The following is a 24,688-nucleotide window of genomic DNA, read 5'->3' on the forward strand; positions in this document are numbered from 1 at the left end:
TTTTCTCCTGATATGACATGTGCTTACAATGGTGTTGCCGTAACCATATCTGTGTCTAGTCATCGATTAACAGTGGCCGACGTTGTGGTAATTGATGGGCTGAACTTTACGCTCGTCAAATTGAAGGCACGTTCCAGAATCAACTTCAAGTGCCCTGTAGTGAGATATATTGAAGGACAGGGTTGAGCCATGAGGTCAGGAAGAGCACACAAACACAGGGTAAAGCTTCCTCCACTCGCACTCCTCATAGCAATAGGACAATATCATTTCCTACTGTGCCCACACTCCGGCTGCCAATTCGCTCAAGGACAGATTGCACTGTGAACTCAAAACAGCGAAAATACGGCCGTGATCTGCCCAAATCCATTTCATAAATCATAGAACTAAAATGGTTAAAGCACAGAAAGAGGCCATTTGGCCCATGTGTCCCTGCTGACTTTCTAAAGGACCAAATCACCTATATCCTTCTCCCCTTAGCCCTGCACAGTCTTCCTTTTCAGATAATAATCCAGTTCCCTCTTCAATGCCTTGATTGAACTTGCCTCCAGCACACTCTCAGTCAGTGCATTCCAGATCATTACCACCCGTGCCTTAAAACGTTTTTCTCATGTCGCGATTGCTAATATTTTGCCAAGTACCTTAAATCTGTGCCCTCTAAATCTTGATCCTGCCAACCAACTGGAACAGTTTCTCCCTATCTGTTCTGTGCAGCCCCCTTGTAATTTTGAATATCTATCAAATCTCCTCGCAACCTTCTTGTCTCCAAGGAAAACTGTCCCAACTTCTCCAATCTACCTACGTAACTGAAGGTCTTCTTTCTTGAAACCATTGATGTGAATCTTCTCCGCACCCTCTCCAAGACCTTCACATCCTTCCTAAAGTGTGGTACCTGGACGTGGACACAATACTCCAGTTGAGACTGAACCAATGTTTTCTACAGGTTTCACAAAACATCCTTGCCTTATACTCTATGTCCCTATTGATAGAACCTGGGGTACTGCATGCGTTATTAACTGTGCTCTCAACCTGACCTGCTACCCTCAATGATTTATGCACATTTTCATGGACTGAATTTATGTAGTGCCTTTCCCTACCTGTGATCAGTATCCTTGTGTAAGAAGGGTATGTTTTCTTACCCTCAGGATGAGAATCCCAATTAAATAACTTCCAGTAGCAAGCTTTTTGTGAGTTTAAAAATACAGGAGGCCATTTATTATCACACACTTGCCCTGGAATTTAAAATGCATCGCCACACTCACTCATCTCTCACACACACACCCTCAAATACACAAAGATTAGATACAGGTGTAGGTAAAAATACGATGGTTGAAAGTTATAATTATCTTAGTCTCTGTCGTGACAGGCCTGTAGTTTCTTAGATGGGTGCTGTAAAGTTGCTGTGAAAATCTGGTAAAGCAAAGGATTCTCAGTAAGCTGTGAAGTTTCTTGTAGCTGACTTTCCAGGAGGGGGGTTCCCAGGTGAATTCAAAGTTGGAACAGGTTGTGGGGCGGGTCGGGGGTTGATTGCCTGGATAACTTGCAACTGGTTCAATGGCTTCCTTTCGGTGGAGTTCTCTCTCGACAAATAGCTTTTGCTGAATTTAAAGTCAACAGAAAACAAGGCTGTCCTTTTTATTCCATGGGCTAAATCAGAAGTTGATTCTGCATGAGTTTATCAAATGCCTGTTGGATGTCCATGTGCACCACATCAACAACATTACCCTCATCAACCCTCTCTGGTATCCAAAAGCATGAGTAACTTAGCTAACCATAATTTGATGTTAACAAATCTGCTGACTTTCCTGAATTAACCTACATTGACACAAGTGACTATTAATTTTGTCTCAAATTCTTGTTTCTAGAAACTTCCCCATTACCAATTCCCCAGCCTGTAGTTGCTGGACTTATCTTTGCACCCTTTTTGAACAAGGGTGTAACATTTGCAATGCTCCAGTCCTCTGCCACCATCTATGAGTCTAAGGAATGCTGGAAAATTATGGCCAGTGCCTCTACAATTTCCAGTCTTGCTTCCCTCGTCCAGTGCTGGTGTTTTATCCATTTTTAAGAATAGGCAGCCTATCCAGTACCTCCTTCTTATCAATTTTAAGCCCTTCAATTGTCAGAATTACCTCCTCTTTTGCTATGCCTCTCCTTCCTTGGTAAAGACGAATGCAAATTATTCATTTAATACCTCAGTCATGCCCTCTGCCTCCATGTGTAAATCCCCATTTTGGTCCCTAATCAACTCCACTACCCCTTTTACCACATTTTTACGAATTATATGCCTATAGAAAACTTTGTGATTCCCTTTTATGTTAACTTTCAGTCTCTTTCCATAGTTTCTCATATCTTCTCTTACTTGCTTTATCAATTTCCCTCTGAATCATTTATATTCAGCCTGGTTCTCTGTTGTATTATCCATCCACCTGACATCAGTCATAAGCACACACTTCCTTCTTCATCTGAATCTCCAATTCTTTTGCCGTCCTTTTTCAAAACCTTATGATACAATGATCACTGCTCCCTAAATGTTCCCTTATGAACACTTGATGCACTTGGACATAGACATAGAACATACAGTGCAGAAGGAGGCCATTTGGCCCATCGAGCCTGCACCGACCCACTTAAGCCCCCACTTCCACCCTATCCCCGTAACCCAATAACCCCATCTCACCTTTTTGGTCACGAAGGGCAATTTATCATGACCAATCCACCTAACCTGCATGTCTTTGCACTGTGGGAGGAAACTGGAGCACCCGGAGGAAACCCACGCAGACACGGGGAGAACATGCAGACTCCGCACAGTCAGTGACCCAGCGGGGATTCGAACCTGGGACCCTGGCGCTGTGAAGCCACAGTGCTATCCACTTGTGCTACCGTGCTGCCCCTTGGCTCATCTTATTCCCAAGAACCAGGGCTAGCAGGGCCTCTTTCTCATTGGACTGGATACATATTTCTGTGGAAGATTTTCCTGAACACTCTAGGAAACTTTGCCACTCACTGCTTCTTACACTGCTACTTCCCTGTTCTATATAAAAATCCCCCATTATTGCACTATAATTCTTGCACTTCTTTGTAATTTCCTTTCAAATTTGTTCCTCAACATCCTTCTCATTAGTTGGTGGTCTATAGACTACACCAAGCAATGCAATTGCAATTTTTTTGTTCTTTAGCTCTGGCTAAATATATTCTGTCCTTGACCCCTCAGGGACATCCTCTCTCTTTCCAGCACTGCAATGTCTCCCTTAATCAGTACTGCCACCCCGCTTCCTTTCCTGTCCTTCCTGAACACTTTGCATCCAGGAATATTTAATGCCCAGTCTTGGCTTTATTTGAACCAGGTATAAGGTGTTAGTGAGGCCACACCTGGAGTATTGTGTTCAGTTTTGGTCTCCTTACTTGAGAAAGGACATACTGGCACTGGAGGGTGTGCAGAGGAGATTCACTAGGTTAATCCCAGAGCTGAAGGGGTTGGATTATGAGGAGAGGTTGAGTAGACTGGGACTGTACTCGTTGGAATTTAGAAGGATGGGGGGAGGATCTTATAGAAACATTTAAAATTACGAAGGGAATAGATAGGATAGATGCGGGCAGGTTGTTTCCACTGGCGGGTGAAAGCAGAACTAGGGGACATAGCCTCAAAATAAGGGGAAGTAGATTTAGGACTGAGTTTAGGAGGAACGTCTTCACCCAAAGGGTTGTGAATCTATGGAATTCCTTGCCCAGTGAAGCAGTTGAGGCTCCTTCATTAAATGTTTTTAAGGTAAAGATAGATAGTTTTTTGAAGAATAAAGGGATTAAGGGTTATGGTGTTCGGGCCGGAAAGTGGAGCTGAGTCCACAAAAGATCAGCCATGATCTCATTGAATGGCGGAGCAGGCTCGAGAGGCCAGATGGCCTACTCCTGCTCCTAGTTCTTATGTTCTTATGTTATAGCTACAATCACATTACCAGGTGGTTATCTGTGCCTGCGACTCATCACTCATTATTTACCTCACTCCATGCATTCATTTACATGTACCATGTCCTTCCAGCAAACACAGGCCCTTGCATCCTGTTTACGTGGGCTGACCTCAAAGCCCCTATCCACCAAAGGTGAAAGGACCATGGGCGAAATTCTCCAACCCCACGCAGGGTCGGAGAATCAGCCGGCGGCGCCGATATTGCCGCTCCCGCCATGTTAAAAATTCTCCCACCCGCCATAAAACGGCGTTCTTCATATCCCGCTGCCCGCCTCGGAGAACGGCTGGCACCGGCGGGATGCCATTGTTTTTTTAAGCTTTTTTATTCACCGGCCCGGATGGGCCGAAGTCCCGCCGACGTGGCCATGGGTCATGGGCGAAAATCAAAGTAGGTTTATAACGACGTCAACCATTGTTGACGCTGTTCAGTTACCTACATTGAGTGCGGGGGGGGGGGGGGGGGGGGGTAGGGGGGGTAGAGGTAGGGGGTAGGGGTAGATGTAGGGGGGGGTAGGGGTGGGGGGAGGGTGGGGTGGGGAACTCAAGGTTCTGCAAGATGGCATAATTAAGTTCAAACATTTGGAGTTATAAATAATGAGGATCACCAAGAGTGCAGCAAATTTTTTTCTCTCTCACTCTCAGAAGGCACGCAGCACAATATACTCGCCATTTGAAAAAAAAACAAGGCATTCACATCTATTCCAGCTGTGTTGGTTGCGGACTCTACCACCCCTACCCCCTCTACCACCCCTACCCCCTCCTACCACCCCAACCCCCCACCCTTAACCCCCCCACCTCTACCCCTGCCCCCTACCTCTACCTCTACCCCGACCCCCCTACCCCTACCCCCCTACCTCTACCCCTACCCCTACCCCCCTACCGCTACCCCTACCCCTACTCCTACCCCCCTACCTCTACCCCTACCCCGACCCCCCTACCAGTGGCGTGCAGAGGTCTGGTGATGCCCGGGGCAAATCTTGATTGTATGCCCCAAAGACTCAAGTAGCACCCCCCCCCCCCCCCCCCCCTCCACTTTATGCGCATGGCAATAGCACTCGTCTTAAAGCAAGGTCAGTCTTGCATTGAGTCATTATAGTTCCTCCGATGCCACACTTTTGAATGCATTTCCCAACACTCTCACTGGGGCCAAGGGACAGCAAAATCCTTCAGGCAGTTACACCAGCAAACGTGTTTCCTTGTGACATGGATAACTGCACAAAATCAATTTGGTCAGAGACCGTTTAACTTTTATTAAAACCTGGTGTGGACAAACTCAAAGACATCTCCGGCTGGAAACTCCAGGAAGGAGAAATTTGCGGGCCTGGGGGGTGGGGGGTGGGTGGACAGGGGCTCTGATGTGATGCCTCCCAAGGCAACTAGCTAGTACCTGATGCCCAGACCCAAACGTTAGAACAATTATATTGGTGCATTATAGAAGATCACCCCCTCCCCTCCACGTGGATGAGGTTAGATGGAGGATGATTTGGGAGAGGGGTGGGGGTGGTTCAATGCAGTGCCCCTGAAGAATGCCGAACCCTCCCTCTTTTCCCCGCCCCCACACCTGGGGTAAACACAGAACCTAAACAGCACTGTAAATCTGTGCCAGTGCACAGGGAGATCAAATAGCTCTGGAACAAAGGGCAGGATGAAGAGAATGTGAGAGAGAGAGAGAGGAGAAAGGGGGAGGGAGGAGAAAGAGGCCCAGGGGGTGGGGGGGGCAGAATTAATCCAAAATCCTGCTTATTTCCTCAGACTCTTCAAAAGGTTGTTTCTCCCCAGGATTAGAAAAGGTGCCTTTATAATTCACAGCGCAGAACCCTTTCTGCGCTGTGAATTATAAAGGCAGAACCCAGAAACTTTGCCAAAAGTTTTTCCCTCTCTCTCCGCGTGTTTTTCCTGTTGTTGTGAAACTGACCTGAAATCGCAGAGGCTGAAGCAGAAATAGACAAATCCAGACACGTCTCCCACCCCGGGATTCCAGCATTTCCCTCTGCATTCTAACCAGGCAATATTCCTGGGTTTAGGCAGATTGCAATATACTCACCAAAGCCCTGCTCTCAGCCAGAGGACGGATGGGACTCCCTCTCTCTGTCTCTCTCTCTCTGCCTGTCCCCACAATCTCCCTCTCTCTCTCTCAAACAAAGACAAGGCAGCTGGGAGGAAGGGGAGCCTTGAGGAAGATCTGCTGATGCCCCCATCCAATGGATGCCCGGGGCCAACGCACCATCGCCCCCCCCCCCCTCTGCACGCCGCTTCCCCCTACCCCTACCCCTACACCCCTACCTCTACCCCTACCCCCCTACCCCTACCCCCCTACCCCTACCCCCACCCCCCTACCTCTACCCCTACCCCCACCCCTCTACCCCTTTCGGGACGGGAGATTTAGGGCTTATAAGCAAGCCCCGACGCCGGAGTCACCAGCGCCGTTTTTGCCCGCCGGTCAAGGGCGTCACGATGGTCTTCGGTGAATTTCGCCCCATGTGTTAAAACTGCTGAAGGATACAGACTGCCTCTCCCACCAAACTCCATTCCTCTCGTGCCCTATCTCTCCTGTCTTTATAAATAGAGACATAGTGTACAAAAATTATGGTGAACCATCAGATGGAGTACAGATAGTCCTTGGACTTACCATGTAATTGGTTACTGAAAACTAAAGTCAAAATGTTGTATGGCAGAACTGATTTTCCCATAGGGGCAACGCAGTGGCCGAGGTCCCAGGTTTGATCCCGGCCCTGGGTCACTGTCCATTTGCATATTCTCCCTGTGTCTGCGTGGATTTCACCCCCACAACCCAAAGATGGTGGGTTGGCCACGCTAAATTGCCCCTTAATTGGAAAAAACAAATTGGGTATTCTAAATTTGTTTTTAAAAATGAACTGATTTTCCCATGAGAATGCTGTTATAAATTGGGGATTGGTTCCTGAACCAAGGCCTAATACCTGGGCGGGATTCTCCATTCCCCCAACTGCGTGGTTCTCAGCGGTGTGACGTTTGCTGGCAGGGGGATTCTCGACACCCGCCGCTTGTCGATGGGATTTCCAATTGAAGCCACCCCACACTATCGGGACATCCACAGGTGGGGGTGCGGTTCCAACCTGAACAGAGAATCCCAACGGCTGGAGAATTCCGGTCCTTATTTTGATCAAATCATCCCAGAATTTTGTACTCAGTCAATTATGTAAAAAAAAGTAATATGGAAATAAATTAATATTATATAATATACATTTTAAGAAAAAGTTTCAAAACACAAATTCAACCCAAGTGAAAATGTGTCAGAGCAGCCACTGAGTGTCTTGAGTCAGGGAGAGTGGCTGCCTGATTGTCAATGTGGACAAGATAGGCTGAATGGCCTCATTCTGTGCTGTAACCAGTCTACAATTCTGTCAAGCTCATTCTTCTCCACCCTAACTCTCCAAAGTTTAACCAGTTCCCACCTGTGGTAAACCACTTGCTGTATTATATATATTGTGGTAAACCACTGTTACTGTATTGTATATATTGTTTGTTGTCTCTGCTGGCTCCATCTGTGGCTCCGCCCCTGAGGCTCTGTATAAAGGTGGCTGACCTCTGGCGCTGCCCCAGTTTGGGATCAGTTGCAAGCAGGTTCTCGTTTAGCTTATTAAAGCCACAGTTTTGTTCCGCAACTCGTCTTTGTTGTAATTGATGGCACATCACCACCCTAACCGGTCGTAATATAATCTAGGCTGCATTTTAAATACATCTGATATTAAAACTTTACAAACAGGTTACTGCAATTGTTTAATGTTTTACTCATTGCTCTACTTTGGTCCCACTGACCTGAGTTATTATGAAATAATAGTCTGTGCCATGTGATGTTTTAAATGCTTTGGGGAGGGGGGAGGGGGGATCCCCTCATAACCATCTTCTTTCTCAGCTGGAGAACTTGGGCTTGTCCGATTGTCCTTCATTGGGAACCAATGCAGCGATGGGAACCAATGCAGGAAGTCAGAGGGTAGTAAAGAGAGGATAGAAACAAAAGTCAGTAAGGAGAAAAGTGGAAGGCAGAGAAACAGATTGAACTGCATTTATTTCAATGCAAAAGGCCTAACAGGCAAGGCAGATAACTAAGGGCATGGATAGGTACATGGGACTGGCATATTATAGCTATTACTGAAACATGGCTAAAGGAGGGGTACAACTGGCAGCTCAATGTTCCGGGGTTACAGATGCTATAGGAACGGTAGAACAGGAGGTAAGAGAGGAAGGCAAGTTGCATTTTTGATTAGGGACAACATCACGGCAATATAGAGTGAGGATATATCCGAGGGTTCGCCCATTGAGTCTATGTGGGTAGAACTGAAAAATAAGAAGGGTGAGATCACTTTGATAGGACTGTACTATAGGCCCCCAAATAGTCAGTGGGAAATCGAGAAGCAAATATGTAAGGAGATTACAGATATCTGCCGGAAAAATAGGATGGTAATAGCTGGGGACTTTAACTTTCCCAACATTAACTGGGACAGCCATAGTACTAGGGGTTTGGATGGAGAGAAATTTGTTGAGTGTATTCGGGAAGAATTCCTCATTCAATATGTGGAAGGCCCGACTAGAGAGGGGGCAAAACTTGACCTCCGCTTGGGGAATAAGGAAGGGCAGGTGACAGAAGTGTTAGTGAGGGATTACTTTGGGACCAGTGACCATAATTCCATTAGTTTTAAGATAGCTATGGGGAATGATAGTTCTGGCCCAAAAGTTAAAATTCTAAATTGGGACAAGGCCAATTTCAATGGTATTAATTTTTTAAATAATCTTTATTGTCACAAGTAGGCTTACATTGCAATGAAGTTACTTTGAAAAGACCCTAATCACCACATTCTGACACCTGTTCAGGTACACAGAGGGAGAATTCATAATGTCCAAATTATCTCTTTCGGGACTTGTGGGAGGAAACTGGAGCACCCGGAGGAAACCCACGCAGGCACGGGGACAACATGTAGACTCCGCACAGACAATGACCCAGTCGGGAATCGAATCGGGACCCTGGCACTGTGAAGCCACAGTGCTGACCACTATGCTACCGTGGGCGGGAACTTTCAAAAGTTGATTGGGGGAGCCTGTTTACAGGCAAGGGGAGAGCTGGTAAATGGGACTCTTTCAAAAGGGTGTTAACTAGGGTTCAGGGTGAGCACATTCCTCTTAGGGTGAAGGATAAGGCTGGTAGAAGGAGGGAACCCTGGATGACTCTGGATATTGAGACCATGGTCAAAATAAAGAAGGTGGCGTATGCATAGGCAGCTGGGATTAAGTGAATCCCTTGACGAGTATAGGGTTTGTTGGAGTAGCGTTAAGAGAGAAACCATGAGGGCAAAAAGGGGACATGAGATTGTCTTGGCAGATGAGGCAAAGGAAAATCCAAAGAGCTTTTGCAGACATATAACGGGTAAAAGGGTGACTAAGGAGAGAGTAGGGCCTCTTTAGGATAAACAAGGTCATTTATATGCAGGTCCTCAAGAGATGGGAGAAGTCCTAAATGAATATTTCTCGTCAGTATTTACTGTTGAGAAAAGCACGAATGTTGGGGAAATTGGGGAAATAGAGTGATGTCTTGAGGAGTGTACATATTACAGAGAAGGAGGTGCTGGAGGTATTAAAGCGCATCAAGGTAGATCAATCCCCGGGACCTGATGAAATGTATCCCAGGACGTTGTGGGAGGCTAGGGAGGAAATTGACGGCCCTCTCGCTGAGATAGTTGAATCATCGACAGCCACAGGAGAGGTGCCTGAAGATTGGAGGGTGCTGCGTCCACTGTTATTTGTTATATATATTAATGATTTGGGTGAGAATGTAGGAGGCATGGTTAGTAAGTTTGCAGATAACACCAAAATTGGTGGCATAGTGGATAGTGAAGAAGGTTATATAAGATTGCAACAGGATCTTGACCAATTCGGCCAGCGGGCCAATGAATGGCAGATGGGGTTTAATTTGGATAAATGTGAGGTGAGGCCAGACCTACTCAGTTGATGGTAGGGAGTTGGGGAGAGTTATAGGACTAAGAGGTTCATAGCTTCTTGAAAGTGGAGTCGCAGGTGGACAGGGTGGTGAAGAAGGCATTCAGCATGCCAGGTTTTATTGGTCAGAATATTGAACACAGGAGTTGGGACATCTTGTTGAAGTTGTACAAGACATTAGCAAGGCCACACATGGAATACTGTGTACAGTTCAGGTCGCTATATTATAGGAAGGATATTGTTAAACTAGAAAGAGTGCAGAGAGATTTACGAGGATGCTACCAGGACTTGATGGTCTGAGTTATAAGGAGAGGCTGGATAGGCTGGGAATTTTTCCATGGAGATTAGGAGGCTTGGGGTGATCTTCTGGATGTCTATAAAATAATGAGGAACATCGATAAGGTAGATAGTCGACATATTTTCCCAAAGGTGGAGGAGTCTAGAACTAGAGGGCATAGGTTTAAGGTGAGAGAGGAGGGATTCAAAAGAGACCAGAGGGGAAATTGTTTAACACAGAGGGTGGTGAGCATCTGGAACGGGCTGCCAGAGGCAATGATAGAGGCGGGTATAATTTCTTTCTTTAAAAGCAATTAGACCGTTATAGGGCAGGGTGCCACATGGCCAAGTGTAGGCAAGTGGGACTAGCTTAGTGATAGAAACTGGGTGGCATGGACAAGCTGGGCCGAAGGGCCTGTTTCCATGCTGTAAACATCTATGACTATATAAAAAAAAAATCAGTGGTCAGTATGGACCTTTTTACATCAGCAACTGCAGCATGTTCCACATTTCTATTGAACTAATTCATATTTAATCTCTCAATCCCAGTGTGGAGAAGTGTGGTCAACAACGGCTGTGCTGGGGCAGAGCCTTGCTCAGAACCTGGGTGTGCAGTGGAAGTCTGAATCCAAAAGGAAAAGTAAGTACTGTTAATATTGACATTTATTGTGTCTACAGGGCAGTGACGTGAATACCCATCAGAGTGATTTGAACCTTGGCCCCTCTCCTAGTGGCCGTAACAATTTACCTTTTGTCACTATTCACAAAGATAAGGAAAGGCCTGCTGCCGAGAGTCCAGTGGTTTAAAAAAAAATCATTCACAGGGTGTGGACGCCGCTGGCTGGGCCAGCATTTATTGCCCGACCCTAATTGCCTTTATTTCAGAATCAACCATATTGCTGTGGGCCTGGAGTCACATGTAGGTACGGAAGGCAGATTTCCTTCCCTAAAGAGCATTAATGAACCAGATGGATTTTTACTCATGACTCCGTGGTCATCATTAGACTTTTAATTCCAGATTTCTATTGAATCTGTCATGGTGGGATTTGAACTTGGGTCCCCAGATATTTCTGGGTCTCTGGATGACTAATTCAGCGACAGTACCACTACGCCACCATCTCCTATTTTTAATCCTATGATCCGAGGATGCTGTTGGGAGTGTGTGGGGTGGGGGGGGGGGGGGGGGGGGGGGGGGGGGCGCGCGCAGGTGGGTGAAGAGACAACAATGACCCAGTGGGTGTACAAACCTCCCATTGCTTGTGGGACCCTTGTCCATAGCATTGAAATTCTCATTCTCACATTCAAATCTCTGTGAGACTGCATTTCCCACCTGTCTCTGCACCTCCTCCAGCCCAACAACCCTCTCCGATCTCTTTCCTTTCCTGCTTCCACAAACCGAATTCTCATACCCAACAAAAATATTCCAATCTGACTTTGTGAAATTTGAATTAACTCCCCAGCCTCGACAGCCTATTGGTGTGGAGGCTCCCAAATAACCTTTGTGTAAAGAAATGCTCCCCGAAAGGGCGGGCTGTGATTGGGGGGGGGGGGGGGGGGGGGGGGAGTCCAAAACAAGGGGAGCATTAACTTAATGTAAGAGCTGGAAATAGTTTTCCTCCATCAGATTTTTTAATCATCTTAAACGTATCAAATAGATCACCCCTTAATATCCTATATTCAAGGACAAGGTTCGCTTGTTGTTGGGCATGGCTAATATTTTCAGTGTGGGCACACATGGTTGGTATTTGGCATAAACCAAGGCCGCGGGGCATTGCACACTCACGGCTTAGTGGAATCTCCAACACCCCTTTAAGCCTGTTCCTCTAAGCTCAAAATCAATGGCAAGCTGCAATTCTAAATTTAAAAAAAATAAATTTAGAGTACCCAATTAATTTTTATCCAATTAAGGGGCATTTTCACGTGGCCAATCCGCCTACCCTGTACATCTTTAGGTTGTGGGGGCGTAACCCATGTAAACACGGGGAGAATATGCAAACTCCACACGCACAGTGACCCAGAGCCAGGATCGAACCTGGGACCTCGGCGCTGTGAGGCATCAGGGCTAACACACTGCGCCAGCGTGCTGCCCTTTAATTCTAAATTAACCCTGTGGAAGTGATCTTAGTTTTAACAGTGGGAAAGCATCAGGAAGCTCCATATTGTCTGGCCCGCGCCCATTTCACACCTCTTGACATGAGGTATGCTGAGTGTTTGGATTAGGTTTAGGAGCGGGAGTACAGTCTGGGGGGGGGGGGGGGGGGGGGGGGGGCTCGGGGGCTCAATATTTAATGCCAAATCCTCCTCAATACAGCAGGAGGGCTGTGAGGCCAACCCCAATGTGGGACTCGATTTAAACACTGCAATAAGCCAGTAAAATGCCGCCTGAATGTAGAGGGTCAAGACTGACGATGTACTCCCATTTCTTTTCCAGAGGAATGTGAGTGTCCGGGTTCGTGGGCAGGATGCTTCATGGAAGACACAGGGTATGATTGCACTGAATTTAAATGACGGAAATAGGCCCTGTTATATAACGTGATAGTAATATGTCGAATATGTTCCTACTCTCTCGTTTACTTCCAGAATGGTCTGATGGTTGTAGTTCAGTAAAACTATCAGTCCTCAAATTAAGCAAATAACGTTTATTGAATAACAAATATAAATATCTATGAGTTTGTTCACTCTTCTACAACTATAACTGATGATGAAGTAAATAAGTATAAGTATATTTAATGTTTAACCACACGTGCCAACTAAGCTATATCTTTAACACTCTGCTCACCAGTCACTCCTGATACGAAGAGGCGGGAATTTCCCCGAGTGTAGTTTATATACATAGATCTGGTGCTGCCATCTGGTGGTTGTCTAGCAATATACTACAGAAGTTAACCCCTTACATACCAACAGATATACAGATCACTACAGGCCCTTTGTACCCACAGGTCTGCGGCAATGTTTATGCTCCAGATGAGCCTTGACCCATGCTAGTTCACTCAAACATTCACGCAAAGTTTTTATTCATGTTTTTACTCAATGTAAACTTTTTATTCATTACTGGACTTGGCCAGCATTTATTGCCCATCCCTGCCCCGTTGTTTACTGATTGCCACTTCAGAGGGCAGGTAAGAGTCAATCACATTGCTGTGAGTCTGGAGTCACCTGTAGTCCAGGCCAGATAGCGAATGGCAGATTTATTCCCCTAAAGGGCATTAGTGAACCAGATGGGTTTTTACAACAACTGAAATGGATTTAATTCAAGGTTTTAATTGAGTTCAAATTTCACCATCTGCCATGGTGGGATTCGAGCCCTGGTTCCCAGAGCATTACTCCGGATTACAAGTCCAGTGACAATGTCCACCCCCTTCCTCCCTCAATGTCCCATTCACTACAAGTTCTTCCTGTGGGAGCGAGTTCCACCTTCTCATCTCCCTCTGGGTAAAGATGTTTTCCTGAATTCTTTATTGGGTGTATCAGTGACTACTTTACATTCATGACCAAGAATTGGTCTGCCCCACACCTGTAAACATCTTCTGTCCATTCAACATATCAAACCCTTCATAATTCTGAGAATCCCTGATACATTGTCTCGCAGTCTTCTCTGTCCTAGAGAAACAGCCTGCAGCCTGTTCAATCTTTCTCTGATAACTCTAATCAGGTATCATTCTTGTTGATCTCTTTGGCACCCTCTCCATGGCCTCTCCATCCTTTTTGTAATATGGAGACCAGAGCAGTGCACAGTCCTCTATGTGAAACCTCACCGGCTCCTCAATAGTTTGTCACAGTTGGCCAGTAGGCAGTGCAAATATTGAGTGAAATTGTAGCCACGAGCTATCATCTGGGCACATTCTTGATATCCTCCTTCATTCCCAATGAATGATGTTTGAACTAATTCTCAAATTTATACACAGTGAGGTGATGCAGGCCTCATTAAACACTGAGGTAAACACTGGAGATGACACCCCTTACCGCCATATACCCCGGCCTCTCTTCCTAATTAGTTAGCGCAGTCAATGGCCTGCATTGTCTCCTGTGATTGCTGTCTGTGAACAACTCAAGTATGTGTTTACTGTTGATCAATAAAGTGTACGAACATGAAAATAAGCAAGTTAACCGGCAATGGCCGAGTGAGAAAAGGCACCACTTAGGTGTCGGGTTTGAACCAAACAGACCAAGAGCCATTTGAACCCTTGACTGTGTTAAATTGGCCAAAGTGAATTTGGCCTCTGAACTCAGGATGCAAGCTTCCGAATCAGAAAAGAGATCAAGTCTCACCAGGGTTCCTGGACAGAGCTTTATGGCCCCCCATCAGTGCGTTCGCAGGCGGTTGGTGGAGTGGAATTCCTGTGAAGTTCCCCAGGTGGCCTTCCCACTGCCCTTCGGCCCTTCCCCAACCTGTCCACAATTTAACATGGGGCAGGCGAAGCCGAGGGTGGGTCCAGTGGCCCTCACCCCAATTGAGGCCATCCAAGGGCCGCTTCGCGCCAGTCCTCAAATTTGAATCTGGCAGGAGGAATTGAGGAGTGGGGGGCAGGCGCGCGGGGCAGGGTAGGTCACAGTCACCCTGCTTGACAGGAAAAGGAAGGGGGGAAAGATGCCTCCTTGAAGGACCCCCTTTTCACATTGGGTGCCCTGCCCTCCCTTCCCCCCAAAGAGGTCTGCTATCCCCTCCACCTGAGATGCACCTCCCCTCACTGCCATGAGACCCCCGCCAGCGGTTAGCTGTTCCTGGACTCTGGCACTTGGAGTGCTGAGTTTAATGGTTTCAGTGGGATGGGGGTAGGTAGAACAGAAAGTGGATGGTCTGCTCGCTTCCACCCCTTGCCCTTGCGATCCCAGCACGGTGAATTGAGTCCTCCAATTTACCGGCCCACCCCCCCCACCCCTGACTCTGTCAATCTCGCCTTAATTTTTATGGGAGTCTTAAAGCAATGAGTGAATGACGTCAAAAAACATCCAAACGCTGCCGTCTTCACCAGCAGAATCTGCTGTTGCATCAGGCCAAGGTCTCGGTGACAGCTTTTCTTTCACTTGTCATGTCATCCGGCATAAAGCATTCCCAAACCCTTTCCTATCCCAACGCCCGAGAAATGGAACGGGCAATGAAATATTGCACAGGATGAAAAATGAAAATCGCTTATTGTCACGAGTAGGCTTCAATGAAGTTACTGTGAAAAGCCCCTAGTCGCCACACTCCGGCGCCTGTCCGGGGAGGCTGGTACGGGAATCGAACCGTGCTGCTGGCCTGCTTTAAAAGCCAGCGATTTAGCTGAGTGAGCTAAACCAGCCCCTGCATCTAACCAAACAATAAGAGTCCATTCCGGGGTGGGATTAGAGGGTTAAATTGCGCCAGGAACAACCCCGCTATACAATGGTTTCTTTTCAGGCCTCAACGAGGAATGCCCTGCCGGGGCCGCACTCACTGCCATTTCCTGCACTGAGGAGCCCGAACGCACCTGTTGGGGGATCCGCTAACCAACCGCACCCAATCTCACATGGTCAGGGCACCCCCATGCCAATCCCCGGTGCGGGCAAAATGCCACCTGGGTGTCATTGCCACGGTCCCATGTGGCACCGTGAGGGTGCCAGGTTGATGTGCTAAGGTGCCCAGGTGGCACCAGAAGTGTCAGGGCGCCACTCTTCCCAGAGACCAACCACCTCCGATTGCTTGGGAGATTCCCCCAATTGTCATTCCGTCTGGTCCCGTTTGTGCCAAATGGCGCACGGCTGGGGTCTGCTCGGTGAGGTCGGTAGATCCCGGGAGCTGGTTCGATCCGGCGTCGGCAAAGTTAAGTGAGCTTTTAAACTCAGTTAACTCTGCAAGTCTGGAAGCCACCCACATTGTGGGCGGGATCCAGATCGAGATGGGTGTGATCTCTGCGCATGCGCAGGGGGTTTCTTTCTCCGCGCCGACCATGGAGGAGCTTTACAGAGGCCGGCGCGGAGGGAAAGAGTGCCCCCATGGCACAGGCCCGCCCGCAGATCGGTGGGCCTCAATCGCGGGCCAGGAAACCGTGGGGGGCCCCCCCGGGACGGATCTCTCTTCCCCCCCCCCCCCCCCCCCCCCCCCCCGCCCCCGGAGGCCTCCGCAGGCTGCCCTCAGAGCCATGCCCCCGGTATGGACCTTGTGTATTTCACACTGGCGGGACCGGCCGTAAACGGGCGGATGCTCGGCCCATCGGGACCCAGAGAATTGCCGGGGGGGGGGGGGGGGGGAGGGGCCACTGCCAACGGCCCCCGACCGGCGCGACATGATCTCCGCCCCTGCCAGAAAAACGGCGCCGGAGAATTCGCCAGCTGGCGTGGGAGCGGCGGGGCAGGATTCATGCCGTTCCCCGCTGATTCTCCGACCCAGCGGAGAATCCTGTCCGAAATGTCTCACAAGATCTCGTTCGATCCCACGAGGCGTAAAGACTCCCAGGGCCTACCGGCCGGGCCCTGCAGAATGTGGCCGGTAGTTTGCACCAACAGTGTTGGCTCTTTAACAGACTTGTTAATTGCTCCTTTAAAAATGGCGGACTGGTACCTGTTGTCCATGCCCACTCGTGTTTCATAATGTCACAGACTGGCGCGATGATTCAGTTGTACAAAACTCTGGTGCGGCCGCATTTGGAGTATTGCGTGCAGTTCTGGTCACCACATTAAAGGAAGGATGAGGAAGCATTGGAAAGCGTGCAGAGGAGATTTACCAGGAAGTTGCCTGGTATGGAGGGAAGATGTTACGAGGGAAGGCTGAAGGACTTGAGGCTGTTTTCGTTAGAGAGAAGAAGGTTCAGAGGTGACTTAATTGAGGCATACAAGATTATCAGAAGATTAGATAGGGTGGACATTGAGAGCCTTTTTCCTCGGATGGTGATGTCCAGCACGAGGGGACATAGCTTTAAATTGAGGGGAGATAGATATAGGACAGATGCCAGAGGTAGGTTCTTTACTCAGAGAGTAGTAAGGGCGTGGAATGCCCTGCCTGCAACAGTAGTGGACTCGCCAACACTAAACGCATTTAAATGGTCATTGGATAGGCATATGGATGATAAGGGAATAGATGGGCTTTAGAGTGGTTTTACAGGCCGCCGCAACATCGCGGGCCGAAGGGCCTGTACTGCGCTGTAATGTTCTATGTTCTATGATGTGGATCAGCAATCCGACGCCGTTGCGCCATATTGTACGTACCTGGGGTGAGGGTGGGTGAGGGGGAGGTGGCGTTGGTACCCTGCCCTATTTGCAGCCCTAAATTTCAGCCAGAATCTGCGGACTGCTTGGGAGCCCATTCTGGGCCACTTGCATCCAAGTGTGGGGTAGACGTTCCATCGCCAACCAATTAACTCTCTTCCTGGAGTGTTATGTGGATGTGGCGCTGTTGTAATCAGTAGGGATGTGTTCCCTCCCCACCGCTAACTCATTTCGTGGCAGGATGGGAAACCCCATTATCTGAAAAGCCCTGTACCTTGCTCAGGTAAACCTGCACTGGAAGGTATTGTAGGAGGGCTCATTGACTGTGTTGACTGCGATGCTTCGGATGCTCGGATAACCTGTGGACGTTCCCGTCAGCAGGTTCTTCCAGTCTCACTGAAGATGACCCCCCCCACAACACAGCGGGTCTCACCGGCAGTGGGACTGGCGAGCAACACAAAGGACCATTGACTTCTGAAAATCTCAGCTCATGGCCCTGATTTTAAATTGGGAGGCAGGAGGGAGGGTGCAGTTTAAATCCTGAACCACACCAGTGTGGAGGGGTTTTAACCAGGACACATGGAAGTCCAGCATCCAAAACCAGCGCCAGATTGACCAGCAGGTGGGTGGATGGAACTTCTGCAGTTACAGTTAATGCACTCACACTCCAAGAGTTAGTGGAAGGAGGGTGAGGGTTGCAGAGAGGACCGGGGACAAGGAGTGGAGTGGGTGTCAGAGGGCATCGAAGCTGCAGATTTAGTGGGACATCATTAGGATACAGAGAGCAGGGAGGGGGTCGGACAGTAGGGGTAAATTGGGAGGAGGGCATTAGAAATTGGGGAGTCGATTGGACGGGCTACAAAGGTTGGAGATTATGGTTATCACCTCTGCGCTTGGTGACCGACATTGGCTCACAATCTGGAACACCTCAATTTTAAAATTCTCATCCATCCTTTTAGACCCCTCCATGGCCTTACCTTCCCCATACTGTCACGTGGCCCCATGCAAATCTCGCCTTCGACAGGACTGGAAGATCCCACTGACAGGAAGGGCTGGAAAATCCCATCCGAGATCTCTGTGCTTCTCTTATTCTCATCCTTGTTTGCAAATCCCTCGATGGCTTCGCTCCTCGCCATCCATGTAATCTTCTCCAGCCTCACAGCCCTCCGAGACACCTGCACGTCTGGCCTCTTGAGCATTCCCAAATTTTAATCACCCGATCATTGGTGGCTGTGCCTTAGGTTGGCTGGGCCCTAAACTCTGGAATTTACTCCTTAAATCTCTGTGCCTCTCTCCCTTGCTTTAAGGCACTGCTTAAAGTGTACCTCTTTGACCAAGCTTTAGTCACCTGACCTAACATCTCCTTATGTGGCTGGAGGCAATATTTCTGTTGCACAATGCCCTTCTGAAATGCCTTAGAATGTTTAATTATGTTACAGATGCTACGTAAATGCAGGTTTCTGATGTTACTTGCCCTTTATTTAATTAGCCGGTGTGTAGACATTCGAGTAAGTATATTGATCCAGTTGGCTGCATGCATTTTGCACAGTGGCAATTAGTTGGAGCGAAAGAAAACTCAAGACTTGACTTTGAGAGCGTCCTGTTGGGCTGTGTAGTATTTTTTACATTGCTTTGGGCTGAGTGCGTATCTTGAGCTTTAGGTTCAGGCCTGATTTGTTCTGACTGGCTCCATTTATGGGATCAGTTTGAGTTGGGTTTGGTTTTTGTGTGGGTGAGACTGCATTTTGTTTCATTGAATTGGCTTTGGCCAAATTGGGTTGAAATTTACTTTGGTGCATCGGGCATCGAACCAAGATAGTTTGAACTCATGGTCCATTTCATTTGATTGGGTTGGGTTCGATTCCTCTTGGTTTGTTCGAATTCACATGTCTCCTGTTACTACGGCCCTATCTGCAGGTTCTACCATCCTCGCAAATTTTCCAAGTGCAGTATTATGGAATACAAGGAGTTTCTACAAAGAGGTGGGGGAGCATGCCTGTTCAACAGGCCGACTAAGGTAAGACATTCTTATTCTAGTAGGACCAAGTTCAGTCAGTTCCCACTAGTATTGGTTACCGGCCCTGCCAGAAACGATTTAATCTCAGCCACCCAGGTTCACTCAAGATACAAAGACTCATACCTCGAAAACTTTCCTCGTGCTTTACCAATCTGGATGGGGTCATCTTAAATGACACCCCCTCCCCCCACGCCTTCATGTTCCCATCATTACAATCTTTTCCTCGTTGTACTGTGAGTTGTTAGTAATATGGGGCGGGGGCAGCACGGGTGGCCTAGTGGTTAGCACAACCGCCTCACGGCGCTGAGGTCCCAGGTTCGATCCCGGCTCTGGGTCACTGTCCGTGTGGAGTTTGCACATTCTCCCCGTGTCTGCGTGGGTTACACCCCCACAACCCAAAAATGTGCAGAGTAGGTGGATTGGCCACGCTAAATTGCCCCTTAATTGGAAAACATAATTGGGTAATCTAAATTTTAAAAAAAGTAATATGGGGCGGGATTCTCTGACCACCCGACAGGTCGCTCTGAGGACAGCTTCCTAATTCTCCAATGCCGGTTTTTGGAGGGGGCGGGGATCACGTCGCGCCGGTCGGGGGCTGTTGGCAGCGGCCCCCCGGCAATTCTCCGGGACCCGATGGGCCGTGCGGCCACCCGTTTTCAGCCAGTCCTGCCGATGTGAAATGGACATGGTCCATCCCGGCGGGACCTGGCTTGTCAGCCGTCTAGCGGGGTCCTCGGGGAGGTGGCCTGGCCCGCGATCGGGGCCCACTGATCTGCGGGCGGGCCTGTGCTGTGGGGGCACTCTTTCCCTCCGCGCCGGCCTCTGTAAGGCTCGGCGATCGCCGGCGTCCAGAAGATACCCCCCTTCACAGGCGCAGGAAACACGCCGGCAGTTCTGCGCATGTGCCAACTCGCGCCGGCCCTTCGCCGCCGGTTGGCGCAGTGCCAACCACTGCAGCGCCGGCCTTGCCCCCAGACGTGCAGAGGATTCCGCAACTTCCGGGCGACCAGACGCCGGAGTGGTTCACGCCGCTCTTGGCGCCGGTACGGGCCGCCCCGCCAATTGTGGGAGATTCCCACCCATGTTTTATGCTGCTCTGCAATTCCACGTCTTTCCCTGAACCATAAATACCACAACTAAATTTTTTTCTTGGCTTTTTGTTCTGATTTTTGTGGGAGACTAATTCTTTTTTTGGGGGGGTCACCTCAGAGGTACCTGTCGCAATCCATCTGACAGGCGGGACAGGGAGCAGCTAGCTGCCTCACTGAGAGGACCTCAAGGCCCTTCCTGGCACAAAGGGTGAAAGAAACTCCAATGTACTCCTCAGTTCCAACGGGGGCCTGTAATGATTGAATTAGAGCAAGAGATGTGCTCTGGGGATCGGTTACCTTGCTTCTGGCAAATTCTACAACCTGAGCTCTCAGATTGACAAGTATTCTGCTGAGGCCTCTTGAGGGTGTAGAGGCTGGAATTTCCTTGCTTACACAGGAACAACCTCCTCCCAGACAGGCCCCAAGATGTAAACGGGAGATCTAACCCGCCTCTGAGCAAAGGCAAATGGCAGAACCAAACACGGAGTGAGGTCCTGTGGAATTGGATGTTGGATTCCACCTTCCAGGCTTGTTGAACGACCATCAGCCCCACTCTGCCTGGGCCCAAGTCAGTATCACAGGCCCAGTATCTCTTCTTACTTCTGACCAGTGTGACAATCGCCCTCTCTCTCTGTTTCTTTACCAGTTGTTTGAGACCACAGAATGTGGAAATGGATACGTGGAATCTGGGGAAGAATGCGACTGTGGATTGCGAGTGGTAAGCTTGGAGCACTAACCATGCTGACATTTTCCCCTGCTTCTTGAGGCCTGCCCAGTGCTACCGTTGCCATGGTTTCCCCTAGAATTGAGAGCAAGTGAATTGGCCAGGCCAGTGATTAGCCATTACCGCAGTGATGTTGTTCATGGGTAGTAACCTGGCAGAGGATTCAATATTCCTTGTCAGATTCCCAAACTGATGCTTCACAATTCCAAAGTGAGAGGCCAGGGATAAGGGAGCCAGGGTTTAGACCTTATTCTGATCTATGAAGATAGGAGATCTGCTGCAGGGAATCTTGAGCATCTTACAAGTCTAATAGTGACCAAGAGCCCTGACATTTCACTGCCAATCTTGGTCAAATGGGAGAGTCTCACTCCAGGTGGTGCTTACAGGTTTATGTTTGCAACAGGCCACAATTAATTGTCAGGCAACCACAGTAATTTGAACATTATGGGCAGGAGTTTCTGGCCGTTCCGGCCAGCAGGATCCTTCAGTCCCACTGATGGCGACCTCTCACCGTGGGTTTCCTGTTGGTGGAGGGTGCGAACAATGTCCGCTGGCCAATGGCAGACCTATCTGCTGCCGTAAGACCCACCGCAAGGGAAGGGGGCGTTGCGTCAAATCCCGCTGCATATAAATATATATATAATATATATTCAAGGCTGAGTTAGACACATTCTTGATTAACAGTGGAGCCAAGAGTTATCGGGGCAGACAGAGAGGTCGAGTTGAGGCTACAATCAGATCAGCCATGAGCTGGTCCAGAATTACTTATTTGGCTGCAACTGTAATTCTTCACTCTGCAATGGGCTTCCCGCTACAAAGCACTTGGTACAGTGCATGACAATTGGCTGAGGATTCGAAAATACATCGAGGCAGTAGCTCTCAACAGGCTGCAGAGAATCATGGTCAAAAAAATGGGTCATAAAGGTGCAAAAGAGCGCTTGGCTCCTCTCTGATACTGGCGCGTCGGCACCTTGTCGGAAGGTGTGGTCCATTTCAGAGCTTAGGAATACCTACCCAATGCCAGCCAAATGAAGGAAGGCCAAGAAGAGAGTCCCTCTAGTCCTGGAGCTACCTGCCTGGCCTACTTCCTACCTGCCTGGCAATGAGGAAGAAGTGCGTTGGGAACAATGATATCCTTTGTGTGATACAACTTGAAGCACTGCAATAGCCATGGCCCCATTGTGTACACTCCTCCATTGTGTCAAAGTTGGCTGGCACACTCACCTTGCAGTTGGCATATGTGGAACAGCAAACTGTTCAGATTATCAGCCCAGGACCCACTTTTCCCATCAGGATTTTTTTCAGTGAGGTAAACAGGAATGTAACCCATTCCCTGGCTTCCCAAAACCAATCCTTCTCCTCCATCCAAAATTGTAGCCATCATTGCCTACCGCTAATTAATGGCTGCCCCCTTCACCATTGTCCATTGCTTATGCATGGCATCTTGGCAACCAGATGCCACCTGAAGTATAATTGATTTGGTATGAAGATCCATCAAGCCCACCTTTACACCTTGCACCTGCCCAGCAAGAAACCTTGTTTTTATACATTCTTGAGATGTGGATGTCGCCAGAGAGATTGGCATTTATTGCACATCCCTAATTGTTGTTGGGGAGAGAAGGAGCTGAAAGACCCTGTTAAAGTGTTGTCGTCCATGTGAATTACTGTTCTTCACGGGATGTGGGCGTCGTTGGCTGTGCCAGCATTTTTATCACCCATTCCTAATTGTCCTCAAGAAGGTGAGACGCTTTCTTGAACCGCTGTGGCACACCCACAGTGCTGTAGGGAGGGAGTTCCAGGATTTTGACCCAGCGACAGCGAAGAAACAGTGATATATTCCCAAGTTAGGATGGTGGGTTACTTGGAGGGGAACTTGCAGGTGGTGATGTTCCCATGCATCTGCTGCTCTTGTCCTTCTATGTGGTAGAGGTCATGGGTTTGGAAGGTGCTTTTGGCTAGGGAGTTCCAGGATTCTGATCCTGTGCCAATGAAGGAATGGTGATAAATATCTCAGTCAGGATGGTGTGTGACTTGGAGGGGAACGTGGAAGTGATTGCGTTCTCTTACTCCCTTGTCCTTGTTTCTGTAACACATTTCATTGCACTGACTGGATAACGATCATGAATGGGAACCATGTCTGATTGCCTCTCCCTTGCCTCAATATGTCGTGGAAAATTTTAGTATGTTGCCTACAGCTCACAGTGGAGGCTAGCTAAACCTGTGCATACCGTCCGTCTGACATTCGAGGCCAGCACAGCCTAAGCTATACGCTGCTATCACACGCTTGGCCATTTGGGGCACTCCTGTTTATATTATTCAAATGTGCAATGTCTTATACAAGAAAGAAATGCGTGAATTGTCTAGTCAACTGATCCAGAGTTAATCCAGCTCATTTATCAGACATGATAGAGCTCTTCAAAATTGTGAAGGAGTTTGAGAGAGTAAACGCAAAGGTGTCTCCAGTTTTAGGGTAGTCCAAAACTAGGGACCATCAGTAAAGATAGCAATTAATAAATCCAGCCGGGAATTCCAGCTAACCTTGTATCCAGCGAACTGAGGGTGTGGAACGCGCAACCACATGGAGTAGCTGAGCTGAATATAGATGTATTTAAGGGGAATCGGGATAAATGCATGAGGGAGAAAGGAATGGAAGACTGAGGTAGAGTGGGAAGAGACTCATGGGAAACATAAACACCAGCATGGACCAGTTGGGCTGAATGGCTGTTTCTGGGATGTGAATTCTGTGTATGACTGTGATGGGTGACATCCCCTTGTCTCTCTCTCCCCTCCCCCACCCCAGGAATGCTTTGGGAGCTGTTGTAAGAAGTGTTCCCTTGCCAACGGTGCCCATTGCAGCGATGGACCTTGTTGCAATCACACTTGCCAGGTAATTCATGCCAATAAAACTAGCTTCACCATAACTCTGTATGTGCCCTGTTTCCATAATCTCCATGGGATTAATGCCTGCTAACCAATTTGCCTGGAAATGCAGGGTGTGGGGGGTGAGGATGAGGGTTGGGGAAGCATGACAATGTAGCAGTTTAATGTAAGAGAGTTGACCAGGTGAGCTGTGAGCAATTGAGCTATGCGGGTAGGAAGAGGAACCGCAATTCTGTTTGACAGTTTAACATTCATTTGCTCAAGTTTAACCGGCCCAACCCAACTCCTACACCATAACTACCGTTTCTTCGGTAGTTTGTTTGTCCACCTCAGAAACTCCGTGTTACTGGTCATGGGTTCTCTGGATTCTTGCGTGGCTGATGAGTCTGATTCTAGAGCCGCATCTTCGACCGCACACTTGCCAGGTGTTTCTGGGAGGTAGGATCGGTCCTTGCATTCCAGATAGCTAGTATTCCTTTCTCAGGCTCCTTTTTTGGCCTCCTCTTGCGATCGGGTATCCTCGAAGAATTGTGCCCCTTCAATCAGGAGGTCCCTCCACGTAGGTCTCTCCTGGACAAAGGTCTTTATAAGGTTGTCCAATTCAT

At 48.4% G+C, this 24,688-nt stretch overlaps 1 protein-coding gene across 5 annotated transcripts in view; it reads left to right on the plus strand.

Moving 5' to 3' along the window:
• The window catches only part of LOC119958886 (disintegrin and metalloproteinase domain-containing protein 23-like), a 243,561-nt gene that overhangs the window by 144,596 nt on the left and 74,277 nt on the right, over positions 1–24,688 (plus strand). For 4 of the 5 annotated variants that reach the window (XM_038787411.1, XM_038787403.1, XM_038787419.1 and 1 more), the window contains exons 13-17: positions 10,757–10,847; positions 12,639–12,690; positions 19,289–19,388; positions 21,126–21,197; positions 24,004–24,090. In XM_038787411.1, the coding sequence (XP_038643339.1) occupies positions 10,757–10,847; positions 12,639–12,690; positions 19,289–19,388; positions 21,126–21,197; positions 24,004–24,090 (402 nt within the window). The remainder of the gene's footprint in view (positions 1–10,756; positions 10,848–12,638; positions 12,691–19,288; positions 19,389–21,125; positions 21,198–24,003; positions 24,091–24,688) is intronic. The other variant, XM_038787428.1, reaches the window with a different exon arrangement.

The sequence above is a fragment of the Scyliorhinus canicula genome, chromosome 2 (genome assembly GCF_902713615.1).
Source record: "Scyliorhinus canicula chromosome 2, sScyCan1.1, whole genome shotgun sequence".
In the NCBI taxonomy this organism is placed as follows: Eukaryota; Metazoa; Chordata; class Chondrichthyes; order Carcharhiniformes; family Scyliorhinidae; genus Scyliorhinus; species Scyliorhinus canicula.